The sequence below is a fragment of the Temnothorax americanus genome, unplaced genomic scaffold, assembly GCF_048541705.1.
Source record: "Temnothorax americanus isolate GAGA-0224 unplaced genomic scaffold, ASM4854170v1 Scaffold45, whole genome shotgun sequence".
NCBI lineage: Eukaryota > Metazoa > Arthropoda > Insecta > Hymenoptera > Formicidae > Temnothorax > Temnothorax americanus.
The window spans coordinates 843,134-867,584 of NW_027509602.1; the positions used below are offsets into that span (position 1 = coordinate 843,134).

Consider the following 24,451-nt stretch of genomic DNA (forward strand, 5'->3'; position numbering starts at 1 on the left):
GAAGGAAGAAACCGTGGAAGAAGAACGCCGAAGAACGATCTCGCGGTGGAAGAGGGGCGACGGGCAACACTGAACAAGAACAACGCGACGGGCAACACGGAACAAAAGCAACGAGAGGGCCGCGCAAAACAACCGGCGCGGGGTCCGAAAAGGGGCGAGGAGTCATAACTGTCTCGGTGCCCAGTGGCGCGGATGTCCTGTAAATAGGAGGCGAACCAACCACTCCGCCCCCGCCTCATCCTGGCCTCTCTCTCTCTCTCTCTCTCTCTCTCTCTCTCTCTCTCTCTCTCTCTCTCTCTCTCTCTCTCTCTCTTTTCGTCTCGTTCCCATCTCTTCGCCACTCTCGCTTCATTCTCGCGACGGGGCTGCTCGTCGGGCAAAAGTATTTTAGTAATGGCCATCTAGCCCTTTCCTCATCAATCTAAGAGGAACGTGCTTTTCCTCATTGTCATTTCTCTACGTCTCCCACGCAACTCGAGATCTGACATTCTGATATTTTCTTATACGACGGTATTGATATTCATTCATTACGTCCCGACATCTAAAGGTCGAGATCTGATACTCTTCGATCGCTCTACTGCTAATTTCATTTCCATGCTGAGAGGCAACGAGTTCTCCTCAATCTTTCAATCAACGCTATAATAAAGCTAACTTTCTTTTTTTTTCTTTTTTTCGAACGTGAAAGATTCTTCTCTCGACATGTGCACGTGGGTCGTCGGGGAAAGGTCGGGCTAAAGTTAACGTCATCGACAACGGCGCCGCTTACCATCGCACGTTGCATTCCCGTGACTTCGCACTGACACCCGACGTCTACTATTTTCCACTATCGTAAACGTCGAATAAACATTAAGTAACAAACAAGCATTTAACCGAATAATCAAAAGGGATCGGAGAAAAGTCTGTGAAAGGTCGCGCGCAGGGCTACTAATCATTTACAGGGCGTCAGACCGCAATTCCGGCTGCTTCCAACGATTAACTATACGTGGTAACTTATAAACTGAAGAAGTCTAGTGACTATCATCAAGCTAACAACCAACAACTCAAAATCAGCCATTTAAAATTAATTTTTTGTATCAAGTAAAATAGTTCATATAAAATTAAACTATATCATTTTCTTTTATCAAGAGACACGGTAGTTGTCTCGCGCCAATCGCCAATATAATAATTACATTAAATAAACAAAGAGATGTCATAAATAAATATGTGATATTACATAACTGACTTCAAATTATTAATATTTATATATAGGCAAATGATCGATTCATTTGGAAACAAAGATTGTAATTTTTTATGGTCAATTTTTGATTACAACAAAGCCAATCACGATAATGGAATATGACGTATCGGTCTCTGAGTTGTCTCTAGAGCTCGTGTTCCATCAGCATCTCTTCCCCGCCGAAGCTCGTTCGCGGGCCGCATTGCATTCCTACGCCCGTGCATTTTAAACAGCTTGTTTTATGCGGCCCGAAATGAACTCGAAAAAATCGGCGGACCCCCTCCCCCCTTTCTTAATGGAGTCGTAACTTCTGGAGATGTGCCCTCCTCTCCCCCGGCTACGCTAGAGAGGCACCGTCGCCCAGACATAACCACCGCACCGCACCGTGCAGCGCGATGCAAGACGTCTCGTCGTCCCGCGTTTCTTCAGTGACGTGCGTCCCGAAGAAAGAGCCCTACTCTCCGACCGTCACACCGCCCGGCCCGGAACAATGCCGCTCACTGTCTCGTGCGCGGACCGGCCCGCATCCTCTTCATCGTGGCTGGACCCGATCCGCCAAAAATTCATTTACACAGCAGCCGCGCGACGATCACTTCGCGACGTCAGAGTTACGTGAGCTGCTCTCAAGCCACGGACTATTGGTTTAACGTTTAACTTATAATTGTAAATTACGAAATATATAGATAAGAAAGAAATAGCTAAGAAATAAGTATAGATAGATAAAAAATTATTTTATACTTATTCAGTACTATAAAAGAGCTAATTAATACACGAGCGTTTAAAGAAATCAGTTGTGACAAATGGCCTCTTAAATATTCTTTCTTCAATTCTATGTGTGTGTCGAGTCGTCACTATTAAAGATATAAAATATACTAATACAATGCTGATCAATAGTAGCAGTAATTATTTCTATATTTTTTAGCGAAATATGATGATTCGACTTAACAACTGTTCCCTGATATTATTGGGCCAAATTTGGGGAGCGCTATTAGCGCTATTGCATCATTCTATCTTTATCGCTTATTAGGTGTAAAACAAGGATAGAATAAGCAAATAGCGCTAATAGCACGCTCCTCGAATGCAGCCTTAGCGTATAAATTATTACATAGATTAATGATGAAAAATAAGTGCGAGAAGAAATAAGAGATTCGAGAATGCTAAACGTCAGAAAATGAGGTGGTTCATTTCGTTATTGCTATATGTAAGAAAAATTCGGCACATCACGGATGCGAAAACGACGCCCAAAAATAGAGATTACTGCATTCGAAAAATCTCCTGCATCATTAAGCACGCATTAGGAGTCCGTGCCTCGAACAGACATTTCAAACTGGTTTCCTGGAAGCTTGACCTTTAACCATCCGCGCCTCTCTCTCTCTCTCTCTCTCTCTCTCTCCAAAAATCCCCCCGCGATTACTAATTGAATCCTTCGTTATTTTGTCTATCAATCGTCGATGTCGCGACAACGGTGCATCGAACAAAGTGCGCGATCTCTGTCAAAACATATGTTCTTATAACGTTTGTTATATTTCCGTCAAGCGAAGTGACGAAGCTAAAAGTTAACCAAATCATCTTCACCTATCTCTTGGAATAAGAAAGCATCAGAAGTTTTGCGTCAAAAAACTGGAGCAACCAGTTGGAGACGCGGCGACAGGCCAAGCCTCCCACACACACACACACACACACATTAAGTGGAATACATTAAAAAGAAAAAAAAATATATTTCTTGAAGAAATGCAAAATTGTTCGTTTTTATATATACGCTTGAAAAAAGACGTCGACCCGAACAGCATAAAATTTACATTAATTTAAATAATAGATATGTAAAAAACTTAAAACTATCAATCATTTTTTTCAAAAAATAAATATTTTTTATGTTTTAATTATATGATATTACACCGCAATAATTTTATGGCAAATTTATGTAACATTTTACGGCAAAAGTCGTAAGATTCCAGATCTGCCAAGTTTACATTACCGGTTGCATCTACCTTTAACACGACATAATTGACAATTACAAAAAAAAAGGAAAAGATTTGTCTAAGCTTTTAATTTTTCCGAGACCAGGTAAAGATTAAATAATCTCGCCGTGCACGTCGAAATGCCCGTCGCCATTAACGGCTTTAATAAAAAAAAAATAAAAGAGAAAAAGAAGGAAGAACGTGTGCACGTTGTAACGCGCGCGCGGCTCTCGCTTATGCGGCTCTAAAATTATAACATCGCGCAGCAGCGGCAGCGCGAGCTATCGGCGATCGATTTTCCGCATAGTTGCATCGACACGGTAAGAAAAAAAGAGAATTTAAAATAAGGGCTGGGTAATACAAAACAAAAGGCGGGGAACAAAGTGTGCCAAGAAGTGTCTCCGGTGCGCGCGTGCAACGACACTAATCCGACCTTTGGCGCGAGGAAGGACGAGCAGTCGCATGTAAAAAATGCAACCGAGGCGACCTATTCCAGCGTGAAACTAATGCAACCTCGACGAGGCAGAAACGCCTCGCGTTCTAGCTGGAAAAAGTCAGCGTGACGAGCGTCGTCGCTGTGGTTGTGTATCAATTTTCAGATTACAACGAAACAACCTTCCGCTCGTGCTTTTTTCCCCTCTCTCTCTCTCTCTCGCTCTTCCTCACTCGCTTTCTTCCCGGAAAAAAACTCGCGTATTGATCGTGATACTTTTTTATGCGTTTTTTTTTATGCATTTATTTCTCTTGGATCCTTTTTTTTGCATTTTTTACGCGCCCACACCTGTTTTTCCGGCATTTTACTCGCCGTTCCAAGCGAGCAGGAGAAGAGCTACCCCTCCCTCCCCCCCGCGAGTCTCCAACGTAAATTACGGTATATGCTTCACTTTCGCTAGGAGCCGTTATTGTTTGTATGCATGTTAAAACGATGGGCAATAACTATCTTCTTCCGGATAGCTAGACGCTCGTTTCGTATGGCATAACATTCTAAAAAAATGCTGAATGATATATCAAACGCTGTGGGAAACGTGTAAAAACGTGCGAAAGAGGATCGTCCCGAATCGATCATCGAACCGATCCATACTTCTTCAACTCCAATAGCTTCGTACGTGAACGCGCGGCTTTGCACGCGTGTTCTCCGATCCGAGGTCGCAGCCGCAGCTCGCAGCACGCTATAGACACGCTTTTGTATTGGCATGCCTACTAGCGCCACGCTACGACGGAACTCAGAACCGTTTTGACATTTTCCCAAGCACAGAGAAGCTTGGATGGTACAGACAATCTTCCGCGATGCGAAAGGCACTTGGCCGTCCCGTGAAATCCACGCAGAATTCAATGAAACACGCGTATTTCAAACTGCACGGAGCAGAGAATATTTTCATAAAAAATTCCGTTACTAGTTTGATGAAGAAAGTCTTATAAGATAATGCCAAACTAAACAGAGAACCGTCAAAGCACATAGGACCTCGTCCGACCACCGCATGCTTTTTCTATTTCAGCGAAAAATGGAAGAAAAAATTGCAAGAGCGTAAATAATAATATAGTAAATAAAAATTTTGACATATTTAGTCTTTAAATTCAAGTTTAATTGATTGTAAAAAATTATAGCATCTATAAAAATAATATCTACAAGAAATCAAAGCACCATTACCAAGAATCTTGTCCGACCACTGCGTGCTTCTTCTACTTCTGCGAAAAGTTCGGTAAAAAGTTGCAAGCACGTAAATAATATTATACAGCGAATATAAATACCGTGACATATTTATTCTCGTAATGAGTCCAACTTTAATTTGGATTGAATAAAAAGCTATAGTATCCTCTCCCATTCATTTATATAGTAAAATATACAGGCTGCTGAAAAACTATCTAGACAAACTCAGGAGGAGGGAGAGAAGGTCCAGAGGAACAAGATGAACAACTTTTTCTCGGGGGACGGTCAGAAATGTCTCCTTCAGATTCTAAGGGTAGGATAGAATGATGAGTTTAAACATGTAATTTAAAAAATGTGAATTCTATTGGTGATTGCAGTATGATAGCGCGTATGATAGGGAGTGCCATTATGGCAACTCACAGCAATTGTTGTTATACAAGCTTCGATCCTTTCCGTTCCAGAAACACTGTGAACTCTGCTATGAGGTCGGCAATCGAAACTTCGAACTTGTCATAATGGCACTCCCTATCACTCGCTATCATATTGCAATCACCAATAAAACACGTTTTATGGATTACATGTCTCTACACTTTTGCACAGAATCTGAAGGAGGCATTTCGCTCTTTCGCGGGAAAAAGTTTGTCTACAATAGCGTTTTCTACTAGGAAACCTAGTGCAATACTTGTGCACGCTTAGTGCAATTTTGTTGTTTCAATGTGAAAATCAGGTCACATATTTTCAGTGTTTAATGTTCTACTGGCAAAAATTTGTCAAATTAAACACATCAGTGCAACATTGTGCTGGAACAATAAAATTTTACTTAGTGTGCACCAGTGTTGCACTAGTTTTCCCAATAGCAAACGCTAATAATTTCTCAGGACACTGTATATGCGCTTCAATCAGACATCTTTGAATGCCTTGTTCGATCAAATTTCGAGCGGTTGAAGCTCGAAGCGCTCGTCCGGAATTATATGCTTTTATAATTTACAAATACGAAATGATAATGAAGCAATAGCGATAATGGAATAATTTTCAAATGTTTCCAACAATTTTCTATCCAAACTTAACATGCACCGCGTCTCTTTCTCTCTCGATCCTTTTTACTTTCGTTTCCGTCGCGCATGTGACAACCATGCATTAACGCTAATCAACCGCGTAGAATGTTGTGAACGTTTTGGCGCGAGTTACGGCGATTACGAGCCAAGAAAGTTACGATCGAAATGCAGTCACAATCACGAAGAATTATATACGTCCGTCCGTGCTCTGTAATTATATCCCGAACGAGATTCCACCAGCCCTGAATAAGCCGCTTGACTCGCGCACGTGGAACTCGGAAACGCGAGAAAGAAACATGATTAGTATATAATATCTCCGAAGAAAATTCACGGTATACGCAAATACACCGAAAAAACTGCTACATAAATAAGAGAAAAAAAGTTCAGCAATGTTTCAATTATTACTTGCACTTATATGTTTTAATTTCTAGTTTACACAAGACATTTCCAAAAAAGAAATAGTTTCCGCACTGTTATTTTACGTTACGCTATTATTTTTGTCGTACGTTCAGCAAAAGATTGATGCAAAACTAAATTATTTTTAAAATCAATTATATTAACAAATGGATAGATATAAATATACTTCTGCATGTTAGCCAAATATTCAAAAGCGTTCGAGATGACATAAATCTATATATATACATTTATATAATTCATTATTGCAGTAAACTTTTCTTATCAAGACAAATATTCCGACGACAAGCTTAGGCTAGTTAAAGCCGGAAGGAAAATCTTCTATCTACCAAGAAAGAAACCAGGAAGCCGAATATCATTTTGTCGCGTCGCGCGGCATCGAAGCGGCGAACGAAGCGGACGACGGAATCTGCCGCTTTTACAAGCGGTGTGTATGCCATGGTTATCAAGCGATATCGGATATCTCACTAAATCTCACATACTTATCTATGATCTCAACAACCGCACGGGGGTCTCCGGTCCGCGTTTCAGTACATGTGGCCGTCGGTCGGCTTCTGGACCGTACACGGCGAAGTGTGTATGTAGATAAGGCAGATGCTACGGCAAAGATTATGCCCGGCAGACACCGCTGACACTTAACAGGGTCCCCAATTAAAGCCATTACACGATTAATTGTCTGATTAATTTATACCTAGCCGCGCTCGGAAGTACCCTCGCCGAATCGATCCGAATCGGCCGGCGGAGCTTGTTACTGCTTTCTATCGCGCGTCCGAGCAAACGGAACGTAAAAGCGAATACTTGGGAGGCGTCGTTCTTTCTCGCAGATCTCATTAATCATAAAAATTCAAATTCAAAATATTTTTAGAAAAATATCAAGGAAACAGCGAATTCTCATGGTTGCCACACGAAATGATCGTCATTTGTTACGAGATCCTGGGGTTTGGTATCTAATTTCAATGTTTTATACCGGAATTCACTTTCCTCGCATTAGCACAGTACTTTGAAAAGTTACTAGACAAACCGTGCGAAAAGTTTTACCGCTCAATAGTAATTCGCGACAGTCCGTAATCGCGTTTCACGGTGAATTTCGCGATGAGAGATGGCACGTACGATCGTTATACAAACATTCTGATCTTTATTCATGAGGATTCCCGTGGCCGCTATTCGCCATTGTTTAAACGTCCGCGGATCGCACGATATGTCCGCCGTGTAACGCGCCGCGTACGTGTGCGTACGTGTCTTTTCATTTCTTGCGAAACGAACGGCCGTGAGAGAGACCGGGATCACGGAAATCGCTCGCTATTACACGCCGTCGGCGTATAGCGTCGGATAGAGGCCGCAATTATCAAACCATCCGTGGACGCGCGATGGATACTGATAATTCGAAAATTACACCTTCCGGGACGGCCTGAAATTAAAACACTACCCGCGATCTTCGCACGGGCGCGCATCTTACACCATCTCGACTTTTCGCACGTGATTATAGTATCGAGAAGGCATAACGCACTATTAATTTAATTATTTAAGGCAAAAATTATCGCGATAATTAAAAGAGCTTCGTGATGTGCAATTAAAATTCGCACGCGGGTCCACTGTTGACGACGACTCTTGAATAAGCACTCTTAATTTATGTCCGCATTTAAATTAAATGCTTTTATAAACTGCATCTTTCAATATTTACTTAAACTGTCGATCTTCCTTGATTACATAAACTATAGAAATTAAAACTGTTAAAAGGAGAGCCAAGCATAACAAATATTTTTACTTTATATATGATGGCTTATGTCGAATATAATTATATAGTATAGAGCGATATGAAAAATGTTAAGCGTACTTTGCGTATGTCAAACATGTTCAATCATTTTGCAATCAGTGGTCCAATATAAAAGTATTCTATTATTCACACTTCATCGTGTTTTAAATCATAATATATATTCCAAATGAATTTAATCAAATCAAGATGCTTCTGTCAGAGAACATTTTTCGTTATATATAATTGCATACCCAGAAAAAAGATTTGCTGGCGCATCATACTTTATGTCGTCATAGCAAATAATCGTTACTATACAGATAGCAAAAAGATTTGTCAAAAATTTTCGTTTGCTGAATTTGTAAATGATTTCGCTGTGGTAATAAAAAATTCTTTCCTTGCAACAGCAAATTGTATTAGCTATGGATATTGGACTATCTATTTCGCTTCGACAGCAAATTCATATGTCTACGATCATTCGATGAGATTTTTCAACGAAGCAAATTTCGCTGTCAAATCAAATAATTGGTTCCGATATTATGGTTTCGCAGCAACAGCAGAATTATTTTCCTCAGTGTATCTTTATCTCTAAGCTGACATATCGAGGGATTCGCAATAAATGAGCAATCGTCTCCAACTCTATCTACTCGCGCGATGCACGATCTTCACGTTCGTTTTGATGTACATTGCACTTTATCGCTTTTATCTCAATGCTTTCTTTCGTGTTGCTAAAACATTCACATTCGATTTGCCCTCTCCCCTTACATTCCCCCTTCCCCTGTTTCTTCCATTTATTTCCTGAATCTAAATTATACCAACCTGTCAAAAATTGTCCTAATGGATGGCCACGTTATTGTTCGTGAAGATTTATGTGCTAACTTAAAAGCCTCGAAAGCATCGTGCCGGTATTACACTCATTTGGCTCGCATGAACAGATAGATGTTAACTTTGTGCGTTTTATGCAACAAGATGAATAAATAAAGATCCAAGATTAGTTTGTATCTATCATAATTTTAAATTATATAGTATAATGATTCCATATAAACATGGAATATCAGATTACACTTATATCTTATATAATGTACATGAAACATATGCGAGAGTTATATAAAACGTTCATGGACTTTGTACTCCCACTTATATGCATCGTTTGCATATTTGCGTATATCTCTATAATTTTGACGTAACGTTCATTTAGAGGATATCATTACGGAAAATTAAATTTTAAAACATGCAATTAAACCACCTTACAATTGGCATTGTGCAACACCTTCCTGCTTAACATTCACAAAAGTAACGAACTTTCTTCTCGATTACCTTTAAAATAAATGGTATAACGCAATATTTTTCGGCTTTCTTATTCCATTTCGGCGCCAACAATCGCCAAAAAAATTAAATTTAAGATGGATTGCCTTTTTTTTTTATACGCATCTAGTAATTTTTTCTAAACTTTTCTTACTTCAAGAAATAATGTTCTTTAAAATAATTATCTTTAAAACAATTTAAATCTCATTACAATACTAGAAATTATCCTTAACTAATTATAGTTATAACGAGTTTTCTCTTGGCATTAATTCTAAATTGGAATAAGAAAACAAACGGTCAGTACTGTTGTGTTTAAATGTAATGAACATAAAATATAATAGTATTAATGATTTAATCATTATCACTAAAAATGTATTCAAAAATTAAAACAGAAAACATTTTAAATCTACAATTCATACAATTAATGCTATAATAAAAAGTATATTAAGTACCAATATAAAAAAACTCTTAAAAACTTAGCAAAATTTAAGAATAAATTGAATTTGACAAATTAAAAGATTTAACAAGATAATAAAAAGATCAAAATTTTTCTTCATAAAAATCTGATTGCCATAGAGAAAAAGTATTCCTTTGTAAATATATCTTAAATATCTCAATAGTATAGCCGAACTTTATCATAAGTTCTCTCGAAAGTTCTACCAAAATGTAGAAACTTTGGTATATTGACGAATTACCCTGTTAAATCATCGGGGGAAGAGTATAAAACTTTCATTCGAATTTCATCCTCTTGGCCGAGAAGTCAAGGGGGTGCGAGAGCATCCCCTCACCGATACTTGGTAGCATGGCGGCGACCGCGACGCGGGTTTCGCAGGGTATACCGGTACAGGTATAACGTAGGTGCACGTAGACGCGCGTATACATGCATGTGTGTACGTGTTCGCGTGCAAGAGGCAGTAACCCTCAAAGTAAGGCGAAATGCCACCTGGCAGGTTTTTGTAACGTTGCGCGCGAGATGCGATATTGTTTTTGCCCCCTCGGTCTGAGCCCGAGCGGAGGAGCTGCCTTTAGCTTCTGCCCCCCCTTTCGTTTCTACCCTCTTTCCTCCAGCGTCGCCCCACTTCCGGTGTGGGTAGGACCCGGTAGCCAATAGGAGGTGGGTACCACGCCTCCCCCACCCACGCGCACCTGCGTTCACGCCCGCCAATCGGAGGACGAACTACCTGGAGAACCAAGTCAGCGCGATAGAAAGAGAAAGAGAGAGCGAGAAAGGGAGAGAGGGTCAGAGAGGGACGGAATGGCGGACGTGCGAGCGAGAAGAGGGCAAGGACGGAGAAAGGAGAGAGAGGAAGATGCATCGCGAACGTCCTCCGCAGTACTTGGACGCGCACGCTCCGATCGCACCTCTCTTCCTCTCTTCTTTTCTTCCTTCCCTCCCTCCCTCCCACCCTCCCACCCGCCCGTCCGTCCGTCCGTCCGTCCGTCGGCCGGCCGCTATTGCTCGACGCATTCTCCTTCTTGTTGTTCTTCTTCGCCTTCCGCAGCCGCCCTCCGTCACTCCTCGTTTCCCTTCTTTCGCCTCTTTGTGCCGAGGGCCGGAGACTTCTTCTCCTCGATAGGCCACGTATAGGTGCGCGCGCGTTTCATTTCTTCCCTTTTGCCGTTAATTTTCTTTGCGCGCGACCGCGTTTTTGCCCGGCCGCTCCATTACCACTGAATTCTTCTTTCGGCGATATTTCGAGCTGTTTATCGGCCGTAATGGCCGCGACCTCGAGTGCTTCTCTCTTTCGGCGCAACCGAACCCTTTCATCCTCCACCACGGTCGCGAGCTTTCCCGTCGCGCTCTTTATCGTCGCTTCGATTCGGGCCTTTAACCGTAACAAATCGGCACCAAATATGCCGAAGGGTACATTCCGCGTGATTTGACGTTTGATCGAGCTGACGAATTCGTTCCGACTAAAGAAACGACTCTCCGAAGTATCGGAGAAGTGTTCAGAATTCGTTTGCTGTGAAGCATTATCTCTCGGCGAATGCACGTGACAGATTTGTTAAGCTATCGATTTCAGCACTGTTATCCGCATTGTCGCATCCCGCGCGTATTGTCAACTTAAAATATCTCATTCCGAATCGTTCGAGCAAGTGTCATTTGCCTCGAACTTAGACGGGGTCTACCGTGGTAGGGAGAAGCGCGAGTCATGCACCGCCCGAGCCATTTTTGCGACGGATCGCGCAAAAGGGTCCTTGAGCCCGCCAAATTTGGAAAGCCGCCCGGATCCAGGAGCAACCTTTTACGGGTGCCTATAGCCCTGACGGCCGATGGCTGCCTTCAACTTGAAAATCTTGCGCGAACGAGTCTACCTGACAACTAATTTTGTTACATTAAGCGAAGTCTACAGTAAGAATTTAAGCTTTAAGCAATCACATGTGAGAAGAGTATTCGACTGTGATTGGTTAATTTCTTACGGCTTAAAACTTAAAACTTAAATTTCACGCCTTAAATTCTCATTGTAGACTCTCATTGTAGCTTAATATTGTTGTAGAAAGTCTATCATATCTGTCAAATAAAGTTGTAAGTAATTACAGCCAAAATGATGAAAAATTGCAGCCACTGACTTCAATACGTGGGGTGCTTTCGAAGAAGCGCTCGGAGTTAGATTTTGGTATAGCCTATGTTACATGCACTATACCAAAACCTAACCCCGAGCGCCTCTTCGGAAGCACCCATGATCTTTTTACTTAAAAAAATTTTAAGTCATTAAAAAAAATTCTTTAGCTAATAACGTACAGATGAAGAAAAAAATGAGAAAAAGAGAGTGAGAGATATCTTCAGAGATAAATTTCAGAATACTTTTACGAAACGGGCGCGCAAATTGTTAACAATGCCAGTAAACTTGACGATCAAAGCATCCATAAAAAAAAGATGTTTCATGAAATATTCGAGAATATCATAGTCAACAAGAGCACACATCAATAATGATCCAGCTAAATTATATTTATACCGCGATACTTTTTTCTACGTAGAATTAATAGTCATTATAGAATCGCTAACAAATAATAATAAATTATAGCTGTATATTTGATAAATAATAGCTGCTAATTTTTTCGTTGGATCGCTCATGACTATCTCAGTGCCTGTCACGATCATCACGGCGGTGTCAGGAAAATCTACCAGCGACATCTGCGATATTTCCGTCTATCTGTATAAATTCGCGTAAAACAAATTTTTACAACCCGCACGCAAGAGAGCTCCTTGCATGCGTTTTCGACTCACCAGGAGCACAATGTTTTTCTTAGCTGAACGAGCCGCCCCCTCGTAACGGTCGTTAGGTTTCCCAAGCGGAAAAATCAACACGGCCAGTTAATTTCATTCCGAATTATGAGAATCGAGTCAGCGATCCTGATTATTTCCTTTCGCGGCATGCATCGCCGCACGAGCCTCGCGAGTCTTTTGGAAAGAGAGACACTCTTACGAGATGCGGTAGAAAAGTCTCGTAATCACAGATAGTATAGAGCAAGTAGTAATAATAGTCTAGTTTCAAAATACAAACTTGAAGGTGGAAGAAAACGTAGTTTTTTTTAGATTTCATCGAGGATTTCATCAAAGCAGATTATCAAACTATATATTTGTCGACATGTGACAAATCGGCAACCGAGGGATATTATTACAAAAGATTACTTAACTCCACAAATAAATTAATATTTCCAAATACACTATAAATGTAATAATAATATAAATAATAATTGACACGAGATTAATCTAATTCTAATCCAGAATTCCTTTAGGTATATGAAATACTTAAAGATTGAAGAACCAAATAAATAATAATTGATACGAGATTAATCTAATTCAAAAGTATTTAACTTATTGTTAGAATTCCAATCTGGAATGTTTCCTTTAGGTGTATGAAATATTTAGAAAAACCAAATAAGTAAAATAAAACGGACGTTAATAACACCGGCGACTTGGCATATTTAAGCGCGTACGATTACGCGTGAAACAGCATCATCGTTCCACTCGATCTGCAAAGAACGGACCGCGGTACTTATGGTCGCTACGTGGAAAAGTGGTGAGACAGGACGAAGGGGAAATCGGTTGCACGTTACACTTTCAGAGCGTTTTTGCCAATGGTCGAGAGGATCCAATGAAGTTCTCTTTCGTTCGGTCTTTATGGAACCATCTCCGTTTCCACGTTCAAGCGGACAAGAAGTATAAACCGCCGTCGCCGCTGCTACTCACGCCGAACACACCGAGCGACAATTTTTTTTTCTATCCCATCCCGTTTATACCTAGCGAATTCATAAGACAATCCCGTTAAACAGCCAATTGAGGCACGTAACGTTACAACGCAGTTTTCGAACAAAATCTTGTATATATTGAAAGAAGCGCGCCGTAAAAAGTCCAAAATAATCGTATCATTCCCCTAATGGTCGACGGGACCATAAAACAATAGAGAAAGACTCGTGAAATATATATAATGAAAAGAGAAATTTTAAAGGTACAGTATTATTATTTATTAACGACTAAGTAAAACTTTAATTAATCACATTTTAGTCTTTTTAATATGTCCAGAAACAATTTCTAAATAGAAAAATCTAACGTACGCAGCTTTCTACACTTACACTTGGCGTAATACTTGACGTCGTTTTGTTTCTTTATATAGTATCACAAAAATATTTTTTATTATATTATTATACAATTTATATATGAAAAATCTTTCTTGTACGGAAAATTCTTTAATGTTAATATAGTAATATAAGCTATAGCACACATGAGACACAGTAGGGAAGACAGATTAATTTGGCTCCACCACGGGGGCGTAGGACACGTAAATCCACGTCACCGACATGCAAAGTATAAGGATTGCCGGGTTTCTTGCCCCGCATTTCCTAACAGGAAAAAAAGGAGTCATGTTGAAGCCAAGGTGAAAGGGCCAAGCTACCATAGCATTTCTAGAAAGAGAAAGAAAGAGAGAGAGAGGGGGGGAGGGCGATATGCGCATCGATGCATTCCCAAAAAGGGAACGCTTAGATATATCGATGGAGAATATTATATCATTATCATAAACTCGTGAGAAACCCGAATTGACTTCCAGATCGCGGCGGTGATTTCCCCCGACGGGGAGGCAATTAGTCACGGCCCCGTGGGCTCCCGCATATACGCCGCAATTATTTTTATAATCAGCTGTCGTCGCGCTTTCCCGGTTATCTATTCGAATGCGCATCATTCGCGGCTCGCGCGCGCTCGCGGCGGGAATAATTATTGCGGGAAAACGTAAAAGGGGCGCGGTAACAAAAAGAGTCGCGAAGAAGCCTCGGTCTCGCGTACGGGACATATAATATACATAATTAAACGGGTTGATTGCCGGGACAATTATATGTTGCGCGGAGCGCTCGCGCGCGCGATATTAATTTCTCGCCCCGGTCATTAATTTACTGACCGACATCGCGCAGGAAAATCTATTCCGCGCAGCACGGCGAACGAAAGTCGACGGATTGGATGGTGACCCGGCGGCGAGTGGTAATCGACCCGCGGCAAAAAACCGCTCGATGGCCCGATAATTATCGGTAACAACGTATACGATGTGGTTCGTTAAATCGCGGAACGGACTCTCGAGAGTTTTCTTCTGATTATGGCGAATCACGTGGGCACGCTATAAATTATCTATATCGGCGTTTTGTACACCTGCATCGGTATGGATCGAGTTTTACCCGTCGCGTAAGGATTTAATAAGATAGTGATTAAACAATTTATGTAAATCCAAAATTAGTAGCAAATGCACTATTAAAAGCTTGTAGTATTATTTTTTGCTGAACGAGCGAGGCGATTTGGCAAATGCGAATTTATTATAAACTATTCTTGAAAAAGAATTATTTAATTTTTAAATAACAGAGGCTCATACGATCAATAAATCATCTAACCACAAAGGGGCTTAGAGCCGTAACAGGGTATTCTTGTTGATAATAATATTTCTGTAAGTTTATATATATATATATATATATATATATATATATATAATTATTGTTAATAATATAATATTTCTCTGTGAATTTTTACATATTATACTTATACCAACTTAGTGAACTGCGCGCCGATTTATATTTGTCGGTTTTGAAGCATAGCTTTAATTTTGTTGGGACAGTAGTTCCATATACTTCAATAGATAATCGATAAACGGTTTAACTTTTTAATGCATTCCGATCACTAATCAGCATCCTTATAATTATTTAATTTTTATTATCTGTTTAAGTAAGATTCAGAAAGGGATTCTCATTATAATCAAGAATATGTTTCTATCGCGCGCACAATCTTTACCCTCTCGTATCATTTAATCGTATCGATTATCCCACAACACGCAATATATATATTATATATTATATATATTAGCGCAAAGGGGGGGGGAGATGAGACGTTCAGAAAACTACACCGATAAATAATAAAGACAACAGAGAATAGTATAAGAAAAAATCACAGTTGCAAAAGTTGCTATTTACATACATCGGACGACTAATTACTGGAAATTATAATCGAACCTAGATCTTAATCACCCGTTAATGGACGCCGAGTCGTCAACACTCCACTTAATTGCCGTCGTTATAATAATTAACGGCCACGTTAGGTAGCTATTAAACGATTATCATTGCACGTATAATAATTTAAAAAAAGCTGTACATTACAGAGTCATACCGGGTGATTACATCAAATTAGCTCGCCGTGTGCTTTCGCTGAGAAAGATTTCGGGAGAGTTCTCTCGGTTAATTGCATAAAATTATATGTATTAACAATATTAAAATTACGCGAGGGTGACAATCGTGAATACGTAATTGCTTTGAATCGTAAGTACTTTATTTCGCGATTTCACGGCTCACGGCGTGGTGCAATTGAGAAGAACGATAAAATCATATATAGCACATAATGATATCGCTCGCGGCGCCAAAGGTAATTCGCTATCAACCAGTCAAGCTGTGTGTTGTCAAAAACGAGCTTCACACATGTTTGTGCATCACATCCCGTGGCTCCATTAATGTTATTACACGTTCAGATCCGAGAAAAATGCGTTTACACTATATATCGCCATCAGAAAAATTCGCGTTTGTACTTATCGTAATGTCTGGAATACGAATTATTCTGCCAATTTTGAAGATAAATTCTGAAAGCTGATGTTTTTTTTTTTCCAACATGTCTCGATATTGCAGAATGATACTTGATTATCGTCATCGCGATGATAATTGCTAATTATTAACTTCGCGTATATAGGGAAATCTTCGAAATGGAAAATTTGAAAGTTATCGTCGACGCATTAACGGCGCTTTGTTATTGTCCTTGGATCACTTGACCGGTACAAGCCCGGTGCTTTTTACGCGCGAATCATTTTCACAGGTTGACACGCCGGATCGCCTTCTTGTCGATTTAGTCGCGGCACGGGTTCCTCGGTGCTTTCTTACGCGCTACCTATATACGGATGCTCGCAAGAAAATACACGAGGCAAATCGAAAGATTAACGCGATAATTCATTATGGTTGTAACTCGCTGGCTGGATCCCGAGGGGAAGGCAACGGCGGAGGGAAACGAGGCAATTCAATGTGTAAAACAAAGTAAATGGGTTGGAGGGATGAATCAGATATGTTAGATCAGAATTTTCGCTTATTTCAAAAAACCTTCGGAAACTACTACCTTCGGGAAGTTACCCAGTAGTTGCTCGCATCCTAGCTGTATCATTAAACTTTCTTTGATATAAGACCGATCATCATTAAATCGTCATGCCGATCCATCGCCCGCCGTCGGTATGCTATAATACGAAACTCGCGCATTAAATCCAAACGTTGCGCTTTTAATTTATCGAAGCAGTATATATGATATGTATATGTGTTTTGCATGTGTGCGCGTGTCTTATTGTAATTATAAAAAATATTAATTACAATAAGTAAAAAATATCTGGATATTAGCCAAAACGTGATTATTCAATATAAGTTTCCATAACGAGAAAAAAATATTAAAAAATTATAGTTTTAGGATATCGTGTGCTCATATGTATGCAAATGTACGTTCCAAGCGAATAATACGCGGAAATGTAACTAATGCAACACGCGGCTGCAGCGAGAATTCTCTTTTGAAATATCAAGTTCATTGCCACCGTGCGATTATCCAGGTATTAATCTTCATCTACGAGTATCTTACGACGTTATTGTACCGGCTATGAGTATAATCAACGTCCGGCAAAAAAAGGAAAGGAGGTGCTCCAAGTTTTTATGTTCCACGACAACAGTATCAAAGACAAGATTTATCATATCGGATAATTGACCATTCGGCTAATATATTTATCTCGTTCTAAAAACGGATACGCAAAATATCACGTGCGATTAACAACAAATTATCTCTTCAAATTGCAAATTGTTATTAACGTCAAACTACTAAAACGTGAAATCGTATCATCAGAATGCTAATTTGTCATGCAAACGTCAATTAGCATTGATTTTCATAAGTGATATCTCATATATAGCTACATCCCTTCTTACGTGTACTAGGCAATAGTTTTTTTTTCCTTTTTTTCTTATCCTTTTTCCAACAATTTAACAGGAGATGAAATATTAGCGTGCAAACGTCGTTTACTTTGTCACGAACATAAATCACGTGAGATGAATAATGACATAATAAACAACTGATGGTCGCAAACGAGACAATCAGTATCACTCGCATTAACTGTTATTGTAAAAACGATTATTTTAAAATTACTACCTTTCTAAGTATCATCATATCTATATACTTATTAAAATTTATGCGAGTCTCATTAAATGTAAATTCATAAAAGTTTTGCGCGCGCAACGTGGCGTTTTCAAAAAAACTATCTCTTTAAAGTTCTCAAGATAATACTTTTCGAAATAATTTCCTATTCGCTGCGGAAAAATCGCGCAGTTATACGCGAACTATATTTATCATGACTATTATACATTCGTTCTAATACAAGTTTGTGGCGGAAATTAATGTGTTAATGCAACTCGCGCGATTTAGCTTTTTTTTCTTTATACAACGCGCGAGATTTCAGAAACTCAATCTGATTTACCGTGAAAGTTATGTTATAAATTCTCCAAATATGATTGAAGCAATTTTCGTTTACATTCCGAAGATTCTCGGCAAGACGCAATAACACACACGTCCGTCATCGTATAAATATCATCACAAAGGAGAAATACCGCATCGTACGATCAGCAACAAACCAGTCGGGAAGCGGGATCGCAGAATAAGCAGCGGCAACAATAATCGGAATGAACTATTTGTCGTCGCGACGCGTCGATTATTTCGTAAAAGAAATTATACCGACGCCACAGATGTTCCGACAGCTTTATCGCTCCGGCCGCCAAATAATTGTACGATTTATTTTGACGTACAATACAACGAATACAATGTTCGACGACAAATTAGCTGCGCAAGTTTACAATTTTTAACGCTGATGGACGCGTCTCGAGTAAAATTTTTATCGCGAAATCGAATACATTTGTCGTTTTAAGAAAATTATTAATTTGTTTTACACTTGCAGTGCCAAATCTGCAAAAATTTATTTATCATTGCAATAGAAAATATATCGCAATTAAGTTCGTTTCTAAATTAAGAAGAGACGGACATTAATTTCGCCGAGAAATTTATCACAAAAAAAGTGCGACTCTTCAATTTTTCAATATTACAATTCCAATTAATCCGCAAATCTTATAACTCCAAAACGACGAGTCCTCGAGTGGAAATCATATTCACGCGATACATCTCGGATTTTGCGGTTTCTGATTTCGAATTAGTGTCGCTTTATTCGTCGAAAATATATTTGTTTCGTTCTCTAACTTATCGCACTTGGTTTAGAAGTGCGGCGAAAACGAACAGACCTTTGTCCAAAGAGAATTTCTTTTTGGCGAACAAATTCTTCTCAATGGAGCATCGGCCGGCTGCGTTCCAACATCCGACGTGTATCATAGAACAGGCCTAAACGCGCGTTAGAAACTCTAGGCCTAAAAAACAAATCGGACACTTCGCTGGGACGCCTCATCGCGCGAAAGAGAGACCGAGGAGATTCGAGCGTGCAAAACGCGTGCGGAAGACAGGAGGCTAAATCGTCAAAAATCATCGCTCACCTTACTCTGGACGTAGTCGAGGGCGAGCATGCAGTCGGAATATCCGCTCTCAGTCTTAATGGTGGTGCCACCCTGGCCGGGCCCGGTCGAGCAGAATCCGGAACCCACGACGCCGACCGGTCCCCCGAGGCCAGCTGCCGCCGCAGCCGCGACGCTGTCGCGGTACCAGGGATACATCGAGCGTCCCGTCGAGAATCACCGTGTGTTTCTCTTTTCCCGAATCTTCTCTCTTCCGAACCTCGCTCGTCGGCGCAGCTTCGCGAGTTCCAAGCGAAATGTATTAAATGTATTCACACTTCCCGGTCACACGTCACGTTTCTCGTACTTCCCTTGCCTCGTAGCTCTCTCTCTCTCTCTCTCTCTCTCTCTCTCTCGGCTTCGTTTTCTCTGCTCCGTTTTACTCTCCCGCGATAATACGGACACGACGCGCGGCGCGCGACATACACCTCACCGCCGATGGTATCACTGCACCGTGGATAGCGCGATATCGTCGCGGTATTACACGCCGCGCTCGCGCGCAACGCGCGACGACAACGACTTTCCGTCGATCGGAGCGTCGAGGAACGATTCACCGGCATTCGCGTACGCGTGTACGAGCGTCCCGGGACCGCGCGCTCCCGGTAGACCCGCTCGCTCCGCGAGCGGAAGTCGCGTGCCGCGCGTATCACCTCGGTGCCGAGACAGCCGAGAGCGTCCGATCCGTCCTCGGATCCCCGGCACGGTCATCGACGTTGACTCGACGCGCTGCCCGCCCGAGCGTGAACGCTTCTGACTTCCGACACCGGCCGCGCGTCGCCGTCGGTCACGGTGTCTATCCGCGCTAGCTGTCTTCGCAAGCGTCTTCGATTTCGATATCGAGACGTAAACACCGCGCCGAGACGAGCCGGGGCGACCTTGCGCCGAGATTGAAACTCGTCGAGCCTCGAGCACCGCGTGTCCGTCTCTCTCTTTCTCTCTTTCTCTTTCTCTCTCTCTCGGTCGACCAACTGTTTACCTTTTTTCGACGATTCCGCGTAGAGCGCCTTTCCGAGATCGCCGCGCGCGAGAAAAGAGTTAAAAGCGCACTCAGCACTGTCCGACGTCAAACCCCGGCGGGATTCCGATCGCGGCGAACTTCGCGTCGAACTCGCTCGCGGACACGGAGGGCACACGCGAGGGCCCGCGCGCACGCGGGCGCGCGTCGCGCACCCGCTCGGCGACGCTCGTTCCGTTCGTCGCGAGCCGTCGATGGAAACCGAGCGCACCCGGCGCCGGCGTCTCACCGGACTCCTCCTTCCTCCGCGCGTTACGCGGCCAACTTCACGCTCTTCGACTCTTCTTCCCTCGACGTGGAGCTCACGCGCTGCCGATCGACGACGGCGTCGACGCGATTAAGCGACGTAACGCCATTCGTGCGTCACTCTTCTGCTCTCTCGCCTCTTGCCTCCTCTCCTCTCTTCTCTTCGTTTCGTTCTTCTTCCGCGACGCGCGGAGCGCGCTCCAACTATCGCCCGGCGATCGTTCCGTCGTCGATCGCCACCTCCGGAAGGCAGCAACGCGTCGCCGGCGGCTCGCCGCCAAGGCGCATAATAACTCGCGCGAATAACTCACTGCTCGAGCGGAACGCGGAACGCCGCCTTATACACCTGTTAATGCCGGCGAGCGCGGCCGCGATCCGAGACCCGCCGCGCGACTCGCGCGCTCGCGGACCGCGCCATTGACGTGCGGCGCCGAAAAGGAAGCTCTCGATCGCCGCTCGAAAAATGACCTCCTTTATCACCCGTTTCTCCCCTCCTCGCTCTCCGTCTCTCTCTCTCTCTCTCTCTCTCTCTCTCTGCCACGCCGTTGACGAGCTCCGAACACTGCCGTCGCACCTCCGCGACTTCTTCCCGGCGATCTCGCCGTGAACGCGCCAACCCCCCGTTACCCTTTTTCTCTCTCTCGCGTGCCGTTGCCCGGCTCGGGGACGTGCAAAAAAGTGCAACCGCGGCAAAGCCCGGATATCGTGAACCGTGAACCGCGGACGCGGTTTCAGCACTGACGCGGGAGCCGCGATTCGAACGACCGTTCGGCCGTGCTCGGCCGCCTTCGGCGGCCCTCGGCTCTCCCCCCCCTCGCGCCGTCCGCCGTCGCTCGCTCTCGTGCCGCGCGCGCTCACTAGCGGGGGAAGACGCGGCGCCCGCCGCGCCGCGCGGACGGTCGAAGGAGCGGTAGCGGGGTACGCGGGAAACACGATCTCTCTTCCTCTCTCTCTCCTTCTCGCTCTTTCGGCAGTCTCGCCGTCCTGCTCTCTCTCCCTCGCGCCGCGTTCGGCACCGTCGTCAAAGAGGGAACAGCTTTTCTTGATCTAACGACGTCGGCTCCGGCTCGTTCGGATAGAATTCTCCCGTTTTCCGCGATTTTCGAGAAAAGACTATGCCTAGGTCGAAGGAATTTTGGCGGTGACACGGTGCGGGAGAACGCGACGCGGGGGTACCCATCGTGCCTCGGCAGTTTAATTTTAAACAAGCTCGTTTATATTTCTTTATTCGTTAAATAGATGGAGATTCTAGTGATCAATATTTCGCAACAAAATATAAATGCGATTCTTATTAATGTTATAACTTGCGTTACGAAATTATTAAAACTCGATATTGAATAATTGACGATTCGCCGAACGCGTCTTGTAATCCATTGTTAGCGAGAATCATTTAAAAAACATTTATATGCGAAATATATCTATTAGATATGTCGTAACTCGTTACGCGCGAAGCCGCAAACCGCAACGTCGCGATTATACGAATGGTTTTTCTTCGTATACCTACACGTGTGTATAGGTGCAACCCAGCAATTTTCGCGAGGAGAGAAAACAACGACGCGGTCGAAACGCGGCCGGCCCCGTGCCGACGAACCCCACGAATTCGCAAATACGCAAAAACCTAGCTGAATCACCGCCGCGCCGGCCTTGACGCGTATAAAAATCCCGAACCGTGGAGACGGAAGGATGAGATCCTGACCTCCTGCGACCTAATTCCAACGGGCACCGTCCTCGGCGTGGAGAAGCTTGGGAAAGGTCGCGCACGCTGTGAAACATCATGCAAAAACCCGCCCCTGAAATGGTTCGCGAATTCCTGGGGAATTTCTTCGGCGGACGCGGAAGGGGGGTATAAAAAAACACAGTCCTAGGATAAAAAGTCACCCGCCGCGAAGGGGTCGGCGAACCCACGCAGATATATTTTAACAAGCTTGATGGCTTGATGTCCTCTCCACACTTGTCTTCGCTTAGTGCGGCAGTAAATTTATAGCATTTCCACGCGAATCGCGAGCATTCGCTCGAAACAAACGTTAAGGCTCAGTTTCACAAGTGTCGGTTAACTTTTAATCTTAGATTAACACTCACTCTTCGTCTCCTTCTAACGAAGATTAAAAGTTAACCGACACTTGTGAAACTGAGCCTAAAAGGAAAGCGTGTCAACGTTAAGATTTTATTACATATTCTGTTAAGATTAGATTCGGTTAACCCGCGAAACGAGCATCTGGAAACGTGATATTTACACCCCCAACAGTGTCGAAAAAATTAAGCTCACGTCATCACAATAATTTTAATAATTCGTTTTTTTTTTTTATTTTTAGGTTCCTCCTTTTTTTCAGAAAATGTTAAATATTTGTGTGTATCCTCAAATACTAATAAACTATAGAACAATAAAAAATATGCAATATGTAATAAATAAAAATGACTTTCAATTAGGGTGTAAAAATCAATTGACCATTTTTATGCAAAGAAAAAATTAGGCGCCTATTTTCGGGTTAATTGTAAATATGATAAAAATAAATCGCGTATCGCGACCGAACTGGGTTTACGTTAACGTCTCGCTGACTCAATGGGTTGTGTGTAACGATCAAATTGTCTAAATTAACGACTTATTTAAGTAAGATTTAGCTTTCCCTGAGTCTTCTATTACGTTTTACCATCGACCTTGAACCGCACATCCACTCCGCCAACTTAGGATAAAAAGAGAAAGAGAGATGTATGATGTCGCCAACCCCCGTGGCGTAGACCAGAAAGGAGCTATAACCACAAATCTCTCTCTCTCTCTCTCTCTCTCTCTCTCTCTCTCTTTTTCTCTTTCTCTCTCTCTCTTATCGCCGGAGACGGAGGAAGACTAGAATAGGGTTGATGGTCATGGTTAGAGGGTCATGGAACTCTCGGTGTTCTACTTTCTTTAAATGCGCGATTACTCTCCCAGTAATATTATATTTTCATAGGTCAGTGGAACGGAAAGCAAATCTGAGAAACGACATCCACGAATCGTCGATCTTGCAACATTGGCGATAAATGCCCGATAGATTTGGTACCTAATTTAAGCGGAGTCTACAGAAAATTTAAGGCGTAAAATTTAAAGGCGTATACCGCCGCGATTGGCTATAAAATAGAGGATTTCTCGAAACTCGAGAACTTCTCTATTCTGCGGCCAATTAACATAATAATGCTTAAAAAAATTTGTCGACACATGAAATATCAGCCTAAAACCGTAAAAAATTGACCAACCACGGTCGGATGTGAGAAAGATATTCGACTGTGATTGGTCAATTTCTTACGGTTTAAGGCTTCAATTTTACGCCTTACAATCTTACTGTAGATTCCGCCCTAGTATGTGATACGGCTGACTATAAAACAGATCATATAAATGTCAAATCAATCAAGTAGCGTTATAGATATTGTACCATCAAAATTGTAAAAAAAAAAACAATCAATTTTGCCAATAAGAACTATATTGCATCCTACACGTGCAAGCCAAGGTAAATCTGTTTGGTGGAACTATAGTCTAAAGAATCTCGCTGATTTAAATGGCGATGGAGAATTAATAGCGCCTCGATACGTGACAAAATATCTCGATATTCTCGACGGTCAGCATACGTCCCGGTGAAAAATCCAGCTACTCCGTGGGTTCGTTCACTGGGCCATTAATAGATCCTCCGTCCTTCCTTTTCCTCGAGAAAAGGAACCGCGATGCGGCGATGTTGTCGACCCCCGCGGAGTGCTCCAAAAACAAGCTATAACCACAAATCTTA

General features: G+C 42.3%; 1 protein-coding gene across 1 annotated transcript in view; it reads right to left on the reverse strand.

Moving 5' to 3' along the window:
• LOC143903255 (zinc finger protein rotund) overlaps window positions 1-19,919 on the reverse strand; it is a 168,475-nt gene extending 148,556 nt beyond the window's left edge. The window contains exon 1 of the mRNA XM_077416709.1: window positions 19,421-19,919. Coding sequence (XP_077272835.1) covers window positions 19,421-19,597 — 177 coding nt within the window. The 5' untranslated portion in view covers window positions 19,598-19,919. The remainder of the gene's footprint in view (window positions 1-19,420) is intronic.
• Window positions 19,920-24,451: the final 4,532 nt, after the last annotated feature.